The sequence below is a fragment of the Pristiophorus japonicus genome, chromosome 7, assembly GCF_044704955.1.
Source record: "Pristiophorus japonicus isolate sPriJap1 chromosome 7, sPriJap1.hap1, whole genome shotgun sequence".
NCBI lineage: Eukaryota > Metazoa > Chordata > Chondrichthyes > Pristiophoridae > Pristiophorus > Pristiophorus japonicus.
This window is the reverse complement of record NC_091983.1, coordinates 105,106,138-105,118,257: the sequence shown is the minus strand read 5'-3', so window position 1 is coordinate 105,118,257 and position 12,120 is coordinate 105,106,138. Positions and strand designations below refer to the sequence as shown.

General features: G+C 41.5%; 1 protein-coding gene across 2 annotated transcripts in view; it reads right to left on the bottom strand.

Moving 5' to 3' along the window:
* Positions 1-5,655: 5,655 nt before the first annotated feature.
* The window catches only part of enpp4 (ectonucleotide pyrophosphatase/phosphodiesterase 4), a 63,882-nt gene continuing 57,417 nt past the window's right edge, over positions 5,656-12,120 (bottom strand). For both annotated transcript variants that reach the window (XM_070885206.1, XM_070885205.1), the window contains one exon: positions 5,656-10,304. In XM_070885206.1, coding sequence (XP_070741307.1) covers positions 9,931-10,304 — 374 coding nt within the window. In that variant the 3' untranslated portion in view covers positions 5,656-9,930. The remainder of the gene's footprint in view (positions 10,305-12,120) is intronic.

The following is a 12,120-nucleotide window of genomic DNA, read 5'->3' as shown; positions in this document are numbered from 1 at the left end:
AGCAAGTAATTAGGAAGGCAAATAGAACGTTGGCCTTTATTGCAAGAAGGATGGAGTATAAAAGTAGAGAAGTCCTGCTACAACAGTACAGGGCATTGGTGAGACCATAGCTAGAGTACTGCATACAGTTTTGGTCTCCTTATTTAAGGAAGGATATACTTGCATTGAAGGCAGTTCAGAGAAGGTTCACTAGGTTGATTTCAGAGATGAAGGGATTGTCTTATGAAGAAAGATCGAGCCTATACTCATTGGAGTTTAGAAGCAAGAGAGGTGATCTTTTTGAAGCGTACAAGATTCTGAGGGGGCTTGACAGGATAGCTACTGAGAGGATGTTTCCCATCGTGAGGAATCTAGAACTCGGGGGCATAGTTTCAGAATAAGTGGTTGCCCATTTAAAACTGAAATTAGGAGAAATTTCTTCTGAGGGTCGTGAATCTTTGGAATTCTCTACCCCAGAGAACAGCAGAGGCTGGATCATTGAATATATTTAAGGTGGAAATAGACATATTTTTGAATGATAAGGGAGTCAATGGTTATGGGGAGCAGGCAGGGAAGTGGAGTTGAGGCCAAGATCAGATGAGCCATGATCTTATTTAATGGCAGAGCAGGCTCAAGGGGCCAAATAGCCTACTCCTGCTCCTATTTCTTATGAAAAGGGTGGGGGAGAAGGACTAGCTGAAGTGTTCTTGCAGCGAGCCGGCACAGGCTCGATTAACCGCATGGCCGCCTCCTGTGCTGTAACCATTCTATAATGTTGTAATTGGTTGGCCTGGCCCACGTGATCCCAAGGACGCTTGCGAACCGCACTAGTCCCTGGGATCCATGGGTCATTACACAGGCAAGAGTCCAAAGCTCGGGGGACATAAGGTAAGTAGGGAGTTTTCTTGCGGTTCGGAAGGAGTACATGGGCAGCAAGCCTTTTGCCGCAATTTCCAGACCATTGTGATTTTGTGAACTTTGTTTTATTTTCTGTGCAGTGAGTTTGCTTACTGTAGTAAAAAATAAAGCATTCCTTCCTTCTATTCTGAACTCTGAAATACCACTTCAACTTGAATACGTTTTCTTTTGATTGTAACTGAGCTTCATGTGTGAGTTATCAATTATTGGTTTCTTTTTGAGAGGTTGTGCTTGTACAAACTTAAATCAAGAACATAACGAGTAGTCAACAAAAGTTGTGCCTGAAGAACCTACTGTAATGCTTTGAGAATGAAACCAGATTAGTGAATTATTATTTATAGATATAACTGGAATATAGATTTCAAAGGCAGGTAATAAAGTTATTCATTTTTTTTAAGAAAATAAAGTTGTATGCATTTATTGGTAAATTTAACAGAATTGGACTTCAATCTGATTTGACAAGAGAAAGCAAGTATTGATAAATAGACATTCACGTTTAAAGGAAAGTGACTAATGTAAACTACAGACGACCATTATTAATCATTAACCATCTGGAAGAAGGTACTTCAAGAAAAATAAGGAATGATGGGTAAAATTTTGTTTTGATAAATTAAAGGCAATAGGCATTATTATGGAAATACTGAGATTTCCTGAAACAAAATGCTAGTAATTGCCTTTGGGTGCGCATGCCAGAAGCCGTACGCCTGAGGCTCAGCCAAAATTAAGCTTTATCAATATATTCATGGCGAATTGCAGATGCCAATCGGATGTCTAGAGACAGCTGGCGTTTGAAAAGGACCAATTAGCAGCAGCTGCCACTCCAGCAGTAGCTGTCGGTAAGTCCTTGAGGGTGGAGGGGAAGGAGAACAGATGGGGGGAGGCAGCAATATTCCCCGTCCCCAGACTCTATATGAAGATAAGTTTAAAAGAAAATGCTTACTTTTTGATGGCAGCCTCTCAGTCCCCTTAAGGACCGATGGTTAACCTGAAGAACCCAAAAACCTTAAAGCATGCTGGGCTCATTTTCCTCAGTCCTAACAAATTTCTGGGAGGTCCTGAAACAGACATTAGCGTTCTCATTAATATATGCAAGGGGCCCAAGGCCTGTTTTAGGCAGATGCCAGAGGTGTCTGATGTATTTCACAGGACCTTGGGGTGGGGACACAGCACTCGGAAATCTATGTTTTCCCCCTCCTGCCCCCCCCCCCCCCCCTCTGTTCTGCAATCAAAAAATGTGCACCATAAGGTTCAATTTTTTCCCAAGATTTTAGTTGTGGTTATCCATTGGACTGGTAGCTTAAATTGGTTAGATTCCAGGACTGTGCAATTAAATATGAGGTGTGCACTGCACCAGAAAATTCGATTTGTAACAGGAATAGCTTTTTTATTTAACTATTCCTTGCATGAGTACTTGTATTTTCAAGCCCATTAGCTTGAAATACCTCTGAGCAACAGAGGTGAAATCTGGCTAACTTTTCATTTGAATACAAGGAAAAGCAACTTTCAAGTTGTGATCAACTGCCACAAAGCTGGCCGAGATTTGAATTTCATTTAACAATACACTTTTTTGCATGTAGCTGCATTTACAACAGGCACATTTTTGTAAGAGAACCAAAATTCCACAACACACAGGATATGTTATTATGTATTGGTGTGTATTGTCCTGGTACCTTAAATGTATAATAAGCACAATGGTACACCACAGAGTGTGCTGTGGTGGGAGACCTAAAAGTACCTGCAAGAGGCAGTATAAAGGGCTGACCACCACACCTGAGAGTCACTCTAGAGCTGTTCAATAAAGGACCAAGGTCACAGCAGTTAGATCAACACCAGACCGTGTGGAGTCAGTGATTTGTGTGTTACATACGTCATCACATTGGCGACGAGGAAGCAGACGAATTCCACGCAACCATGCCTACTCTGGGCTTGCTAAAGGATTTTACCATAAGCAATTTTGGGGAGGCCTTCACGGAAAGGCTCGAGTACTACTTCACAGCAAACGATCTGACGGCGACACGAACGCAATGAGAGAGAAGCGTAAGGCGATATTGCTCTCCAGTTGTGGCGATGAGGTTTACTGTCTCGTCAGGGATTTTCTGGCACCCGGGAGCGCCAGGGACAAGTCATACGAGGAGCTGACTGAACTCATGCGTGGCCAGCTGAAACCGAAGCAGAGCATCCTCACGGCCAGATACAAATTTTACCATCACTGCAGACCAGAGGGCCAGGATGTCACCAAATATGCTGCGGACCTCAGGAGACTCGCGGTGCCGTGTGATTTTGGCGCACACCTTGACTAGGCGTTGCGGGACCCTTTCGTCATGGGGATTGGCCACGAGGGTCTCCTTCACAAGCTGCTAGCCACGGAACCCACAGTCACCCTGACAAAGGCCATCACCATCAGCCGGGCATATATGACCTCAACTTGCAGCACCAAACAAATGATCCACACAGTCTCGAACCCGGCAGGCACTGTCCACAGGATAGCGCCCACCATGGACAAAACTGCAGAACGTGGCTCTGCCCGGGGCAGAGAGCACGGACCTCAGGGTCCTGGAACTCGGGCTCCGCTGAGTGGGGCCAATCAAGCAGCACCATGCTGGCGCTACGGAGGAAGCCATGGGACTCACCGTTGCAGATTTGCGGAGTATACGTACAATACCTGCCACACGAAAGGCCACCTTCAGCGTATGTGTAAAAGAAATCGGACTCACCATGTGGCTGAGGAGATAGGGGATGATCCACTGTTCAGCGAGGAGCAGGCAGAAGATGAGGTGTTGGGACTGTATACATGCACAGATGATTCGCCCCCAGTGGTAATGGAAGTAAAAATCAATGGAGTTCCTGTGAGCATGGTAGTGGATACGGGATCGGGTCCGTCGTTGATGAGTCAGAGAACTTTTGATAAACTGTGGATTAACCCAGCTGCACGACCCAAGCTGGTCCCGGTCACGGCGAAGCTGCGTACCTACACCAGGGAAACTGATACCTGTTCTTGGCAGAGCGGAGGTGCAGGTATCCCACGGGGAAAGACGCACGGTTTACCCTTGTGGGTCGTTGCAAGCGATAGGCCGACGCTCCTTGGCCGGAGGTGGATGGGGACGGTCCGTGGGAGCTGGGAAGACTTCACTCCACAGGTTGCTGCTCCCCGGGGTGCTGCCGTGCCCTGGGTTCCCAGAGAGCAGCGCTGACCGAGCTGGAGCTGCAGCCTCAATCCACCCACAGGCAAGCAGAGCAAGCCCCAGCCCCGGACCTCACACAGTGATCCTGCAGCTTCAGCCCCCACAGGCAAGTAGCCCTGCAGAGGCGGGCCTAGTGGGGGTGGGGGGGGGGTGTGTGAGTGAACCGGCGGGACGCTGCGCGAGAGATCCAGGATGGCCAGTGGATCGGAGGGGGCCCACGCAGAGGGAGAGTCGGGCGGCGGTAACAGCTGGAGGTCGGCGGCCACAGGGGAGGCGGCGGCTGGAGAGGCCACGACGGCCGCAGGGGAGGCGGCTATGGTGGCTGCTGGAGAAGCGACGACGACGGCCGCAGGAGAAGCGGCAAGTCAGGTGACAGTGGAGGGGAGCAGAGGCTGCGGCGGCGGAGGGCATCCAGAGCGACGGAAAGCAAGATGGCAGCGGCCTTGTGTCCAGAGCAGCAGAGCATCAAAGATGGCGGTGCCCAAGGAGAAGCCTCGTGGAATCCAAGCTGGCGCCTTAAAAAGGAAATGCACCCGGGAGTCTTAAAAGGGCCTTACCACATGGCGGTCCCCACAGTGACTTTTGTAAGGCAAGAGCGAGTCTAAAATGAGCTATGTTAATGTGAGATGACGGATTTATAATAAGAATTAATATTTTAATGCTGAATGGTCACTGTGTTTGTGTAAAATAATGGATATGAAGTACAATTAATGATCAGAGCTAATAAGGAAATCAGGGATCCGTTGCCATGTCACTGCACCTCACCCAGAGGAGCTGGGATTTAATAACTATTTAATGTAACTGCTCAGTGTACCTGCAACCAGTTGACGCAACATCTGTACCAGATAACATGTACCATACAAACGCACTGTCTATGCATACCTGCCTTCCGTTGGACAAACAAGGCCGAGATCCCCGGCAACGGCGTCAGGACAGGAGGGGGGGGAAGTGAGATGTTATGTATCGATGTGTGTATCGTCCTGCGTCCTGGGGGGAAGTGAGATGTTATGTATTGGTATGTGTATCGTCCTGGTACCTCAAATGTATAATAAGCACAATGGTACACCACAGAGGGTGCTGTGGTGGGAGACCTGAAGGTACCTGCAAGAGGCAATATAAAAGGCTGACCACCACTCCGGAGAGTCACTCTGGAGCTGTTCAATAAAGGACCAAGGTCACAGCAGTTAGATCAACACCAGACCGTATGGAGTCAGTGATTTGTGTGCTACATACATCACAGTTATCAATTCTGCGGACGTGTGAAGTGTGACTGTCACAAGCATGGTTGATCGGTTACGATTAACTCTCTTGTAGTTCTTACAAGTATTCATCAAGAACAACCCTGTGTTAGTAGCTTGGAAGATATTTTACACTCTAACTACTGTTAATGGACCACGTGGTTTTTAATCTGTAGGGTAGTAGACATGGAACCAGCAGTAAAATGGTCCTATAATTATTGGCAGCAATGAAAGGGGTTCAATTGATTGAAATGGGACCATTACTTCAATGTTATGATATATCCATGTAATGCAAATAAAAAAACAACAAAAACTGTTAAGTAAATATTCATGTAACATTCTTTATAAATGAAAAATATTTATTGTTCATATTTCAGAATCCAAATAAATGAGCAGACCACAGCGGCACCTCCCGAAAGAGCGCAATTACTTATTACTTTACAGCCATTATGTATCATTAATATCTTTTCACCTTTTGAGTACTGTTGCAGGCTTTTGGTCTGTGAAAATACATTTTTAATTATTCTGTAATTTTAGAACATAGTACATTAAAATTAATATTTTAAAAGCGGTGCAGAAATGCTCTTGCAGTTCTCAAATGGTTCAAAAATAAAAACTCAACAACAAATACAATTTTAAAATTGCCATAAAGATGCTGGAGTAGTTCATTCAGATTGAATGTCAACTTAAGGTTCAGTGCTGAATGTCTTTTAAGAAAATGAAACTCAATCCCAAATCAAGCAAATCTGAAGAATCGTACACAACTGAAGTTCCTATTTACAACAGCAGTTTAGGAGTTGCTCATTTTAACAAGTACAGAAAGTAACTGGAGACCAGCTTATTTATGATTGTGCTAGTTTTGGGGGTTGCAGGAAAAAAGAACATTCTACGAATGCTTATCAAAAAGGAATAAACTGAATAGCTCATCAAGTACAGTACTATATTTACAGGTTGAATCAAACCCCTCCAAATATCATGTAATTGCTGCATAATGCAAATAGCATTGAAGTTATGTTTATGTTGTACAATGACAAAACCTTACTGCCCAACCACAGGTGAAACACAATCATATTGAATTAGTGAGAAAAGGAAACAAAATAGACCACCACCATTAAAATCATGAAGCTTGAATGAGGATTTATTTCCAGGAATATAAACATGCTGCACTTTAAAAATATATATATTATGTAGTTTTTGAACAGTAATAGTGGATGTATTTCTGACTTTATACAGGTGGGGCTGAAAGAGACATTTTATATATTTCTCAATCAATTTATTACTGAAAGACTTGCATTTATATAGTGCCGTTCACAACGTCCCTAAGCACTTTACAGCCAATAAAGTACTTTTAAGTGTAGTCACTAGTAATACAGGAATCGTGCTAGCCTATTTGTGCATAGCAAGCTCCCAATAACAGCAATTAAATAAATTACCAGATCATCTGTTGTAGGTGGTGTTTGAAGAATAAATGTTGGCCAGGACATTGGGAGAACTTTACCCTACTCCTCTTTGAATTATAGTATAATATATTATTCCTGAAATGAATACCTAATTTTGAATAATTGTACTACTGCTCATCTAATCATGTCTTGATCCCATTTTATTTTCTTCATTATTTCCTTTCTATATTTTTCTAACATTTATTTAATGTAACTTCTCATTCATATTGTCTATTTACTAAGTGAAAGAAAAATAATGGGCTTCAATCAAAAGATCAAAGACTCAAGATTGAGCTTGGTTCCTCACCAGCACAAGGAGATCAATCCCTGAGGCAGAAACATATTAAAGTAGGAAAAGGCTGTTAATGGATGTGTAACTAAAATTCATCTATAGACCTTTAGGATTAAAGGATCAGTGCCCATAGGTAGCTTACCTCTACAGAATATGACAAATACCTGCATCCTATTTCTACATGGAGTTTATAATTGCGTTAAAATAATAAGGAAGACTAAAATTCCTGGAAGCAATCTAGTATTTTCTTTACTTGGAGTCACACATCTAGTGCAATTTAATCTCTAACTTTGGGCACAAATGGCTCTGTAGAAATCCCCATCTGAGTTCAAGATGTCAGTCAAATATGCTATGGGAGTACTATTCCAGGAGTATGCAAGTAATATAACTGACCGACAGGTGGATTCGTAGTATAAATTTATTGGTGGATTGAGGCCAATTATTTCCTGATTTTATTGTTTAGTTAACTTTCCACACAATTACATTTTAGCTTGGATGAAATAGAGAAGATTTTGCAATAAAAAAATCAAATTTATTAAATATTCAAGATAATGAAAACTAATATAAACCAAATGGTAACAAGACACTCTTAACATCTAGAATTTGCATCATAATGCACTAAACAGCTCAAATAAGCTATAAATAATGCAATAAATAATGTTTGCATCTTGTTGCCATCTTCAGTTCTGTGTGAAAAGTCTTCCAGGAATTCAACCTAAAGCTGCCCACAGACTTTTAAAAACAAACTAGCAAGTTGAGAAAGATGCAAATGAGTTGAAATATCTTAGAACACCTTCCATACAACACTGAATTCAGGAATAAGACATGTACACCATTTATCATATGATCTTCAGTGCACCAAGAAACTCAATATCTGTTATACATTACCTTTTGCTTTGACCTAAAAAAAAAAGGTACATCCTTGTACTGTCCAGTCACATCATTGAAGCTCTTGCTTGTTAGTTTTAGTTGGACATGTTCACTATTCTAGTTCTTTTATAATTACTGGAGCACTGAGTAATGGGTATGATCAACATCTACTTGAGTTGTCATGAGACAGTTTGGTCATAACGTCTTTAGGACTTGGATATTCCTGCTCATTTAAAATACAAACTTTAAAAGGGACACTGGATTTACTACAGACTGTTCAAAATCCATCACAATTGCTATTGTGTTACATTGCAAGCATTAGAATTGTTAAACCTTAATGTCATAGCTGTTGATTAAGTTTGCAATTATATTAACTTAAAATAAAAATGGAAATTATTAGCAGACAACTACATTCACAATGCTCTTTGAAATGTACCTTTTTCAAAAGAGCCAATTTGAATAAAATCTACATTTAAATGCCACATTAAAATAAACATTTACTGCTGTATTCAGTTAAAGATTTTTAATAACGGTCCTAGAAATAAAAGCTTTATTTTTTTCCCCAATATAAATCCTAGAAAGTTCCTTGTCCCCCCCAAAATTAATCTGCTCGAATTATAGTTTAGTCCTAAGGTTTACTTATATATTGCCTGATAAACTACTTAAATAAGTTTGTGAAAATGCAGACACAGTTTGCAGAATTCAATTGTATTGACTCTTAGACTGCCAGCAGGTCCAGAGCTAACATTAAAAAATGGACCTGTGATACTGGAGAAAACCATGCCATTAGAATATTAAAGCTCCTCAAATGTCAAGGCCAACCTATTTCTGCATTATTCTGTAAAATACCTAAAGCAATTGTAATTGAAAATAATGTAACACTTTTTATTGACTTGGTCTCCTTTCCTCACATCTATTTAATTAACTTTTCCTTTGTTTATAATTGATCCTATACTTTAATTTTTTTTTTAAGTTAGTACATTCTCACCATATTTTGTGACAGCCAGGCAGCCCCTTTGTTCATTTTAAAAACAAACTGGGCTCTGATTGCAGTTTCAATTTTTTTTAAATCAGTAAGACCAAGGACTCTGATAACTGCCATTGCCAAGTCTATAGTATGACCAGATCCAATCTCTGTTTATTTTCCAGCAAATGCTTCAGCAGTATGGCTGGACGAATTACTTTGCCAACAATCTCATGAAACCTGATTGCATTAACCCCTATTGCGCCATGAACAAGTTGTCTCATGTAAATGTGTACACATCTGCATCGCAGTGCACGCTCTGCAGGTTTGATTTTTGGCATGAAATATTACATTTTGCATAGTGTCTACAGTTTCTCAAACTTATGAAAGTTCAGCAATGCAGAACTCTGAATGTCTATCTCCTGTCACCTGAAACAGTGACTACAATTTAATTCTTAACCAGTGAGGTGCTAAACATTTATAGTGGACCTGTTGAGTACTGTAATCAACTCCACCTCAGTTCGTGAGAACGATGTTTGCATTGCCTCCAGCTGTAGGTAATCCAGGACAGTTCTAGTTTTGTTTCAGTTTCACTTGAACTGTTTCCTAACAAACCACTTCTAGTCTACTTGCGCCAATTCAAAGAGTTTGAACTTTGTATACTGTCGTTTGCAAACCAGACTCTTAGAAATTTGATTCACTTCAATTAAAAGATGACAATATAAACAGGATATACTAAAATCTAATGTTTTGGAATGCGGAAGGAATTGGTATTGATTATAACAGAATTCGGAATCTCATTAATTCAGTTTGACCTTAGATAACAGCCTGAAAGGGCAGATTAATTTTTGTTGCTTTGGTGATTTCACCATTAAAACTTGGAAGTTAGAGATCTGTAGTATTGAAACGTACTCGGATTATGGAAAGAAAAAAAATCTTGATTCTATCGATAACATCTTTACTTTAAAAAGAAACCACATTGCTTTCTGCCACATTAAAATTATAAACATATTTCACTGTTGACTCTTCACACTGGTAAGCCTTAAAACTACCCTGCTATTAAAGGATCATCATCATCATCATCGTCCTGTAACTGAAGACGAGCAAATGCACGCTGAGGTGACCCTCGCTTTTTCATTAGTATTATAAGGCAGGACAATGTTACCAATACCATTAAAGAGCCAATCACAATTCCAATCACATCTGGTAGGCTCACACATGACTCACTAATGAGCAAACATCTCACATTCGCAAAAGTTCCATTGTTAGATTCCTCCTTCAGTCCCAGGATGTGGCACATCAGTGGGTAGACATCAATACTATTGATTGTGTTGGTTTTGTAAGCCTTTCGAAATGCTGGTCCATGAGCTACCAGAAGGGGATGCATGCTTGGTAAAGCGTTATCATAACCATGATCACCCACTGATGAAAAAATGCAAAAATATAAATTACACTATGTTTAACAGTCTTTGTACTAATAATTGCAGCACCTGAGAAGAACAAGATTTTTTAATATGAGATCATTTTCCAAGTTTGCACTCTGGCATGGACCACTGCCCAATGGATGCACATATTACATAGAATTTACAGCACATTCAGCCCAGCAGGTCTATACAGAGTTTATATTCCACACTAGCCCCTCCCACCTTACTTAATCTAATCTTAACATATTCTTCTATTCCTTTCACCTTAGTGTATTTATCCAGCTTCCCCTTAAGTGCATCTATGCTATTCACCTCAACCACTCCATATGGTAGTGAGTTCCACATTTTCACTGAGTAAAGAAATTACTCCTGAATTCCTTATTGAATTTATTAGTGACTATTTTATTTTCATGGCCCCTAGTTTAGGATTACCCCCCATCAGTGGAAACATCATCTCCACGTCTACCCTTCATGAATTTTAAAGACTTATATCAGGTCACCTCTCAGTCTTCCTCTTTTTTAGAGACAAGAATTCCAGCCTGTTCTGCAGGATTGTTCCCCCTCGCTCCTCAAGAATGCTTTTGGCCACCCTTCTGCCATCTGCGGCCTCTCTTCCCCTCCCCTCTCCTCACAGCAAACCATGACCTTCCCACCCCCAAGCCACAATCTCTCCCTACCTCCTATGACTAAGTTCCAGCTCTGAGCACTTGCTCCCTCCGCGATGGCCTTTTTCACACCCAAACTCGATCTCGTTCCCTCTCCCCCTCATGATTGCCGAGGACCGTTCCCAAGGGTCCTCAGCTGTGTCCTCCTGCCACTTGCTTTTCCGCCTCGCAGTCAGCCAGGCTGTCAATTTGGCCGGTTGCCGAGCAGGAAACTGAAGAAAAAATTATGCAGTCTTGCCGATTCAGCAAGATCTCAGTTTCCCTGGCCTGTTCCGGCTTTTCCCTGCGATACCACATTCCCCCGCACCCTTCCCGCCAATATAGGGGCCAGACGACAGTCTCACCGAATCATTTCATGTGTAATAAATAAATTAATTTCAACAGATAATTCCAAGAACATGGTAAATTCGGCCCATTACCAGTGAAATAGTTAGCTATTTGGGTACAGCATGTTTGACGCTACAAATAGAAATTGTATTTTAAATTAACTCACTTTTACATGCATATTTGTACTATGACTTGATTTTCTCTGCCCATTGTTCAGGTGCAAAAAAGAAAGGTATCTCTCTTTCTGTAACTGATCTCTGTCTATTTCCCATTCTAATTCTCCAAGGATCTCTTTATGGCTTTGTTTTACATTACTCTTTTTGTAAGGATTCTCATAGTGGCATCTATCTCTCTCCATGTTCAACAGTGTTCCTCACATTTTATCTCTCTTTCTCTAACCTTCCCTTCTCCTGTATGTCTCTCATACGTGTGCCTTTACTGATGCACTCAATTTTTCTACCTTAACTATGCTAAAAGCCAGGGCTCACATCAAAATGGTAGCCAAAATGTACTGGTTTGTTGTGGGTACTAGACTTGGTTGGGGACAAGCTGTCTACATGATAGTGTATAATAAGAGAGAAAGTGGCACTGAAAGCTGAGGCTGGAATGAAATGGGGAGCCACAAATTATCACGTGTGATGCAGAGGGAGAAGGCAGTGGTGGGGTAGGAGGGACTGAACATGCTGGGAACAATGTAGGTGTTCTGGGGCAGTAACTGGTGGGAGAGGTTTTTTGTTCAAGATGTGAAGGACGTGGTTATGGTCTCATTTTTATTGTCCATCCCCAGTTGCCCCAAGATGATGGGGGTAGCTTTCTTGAATC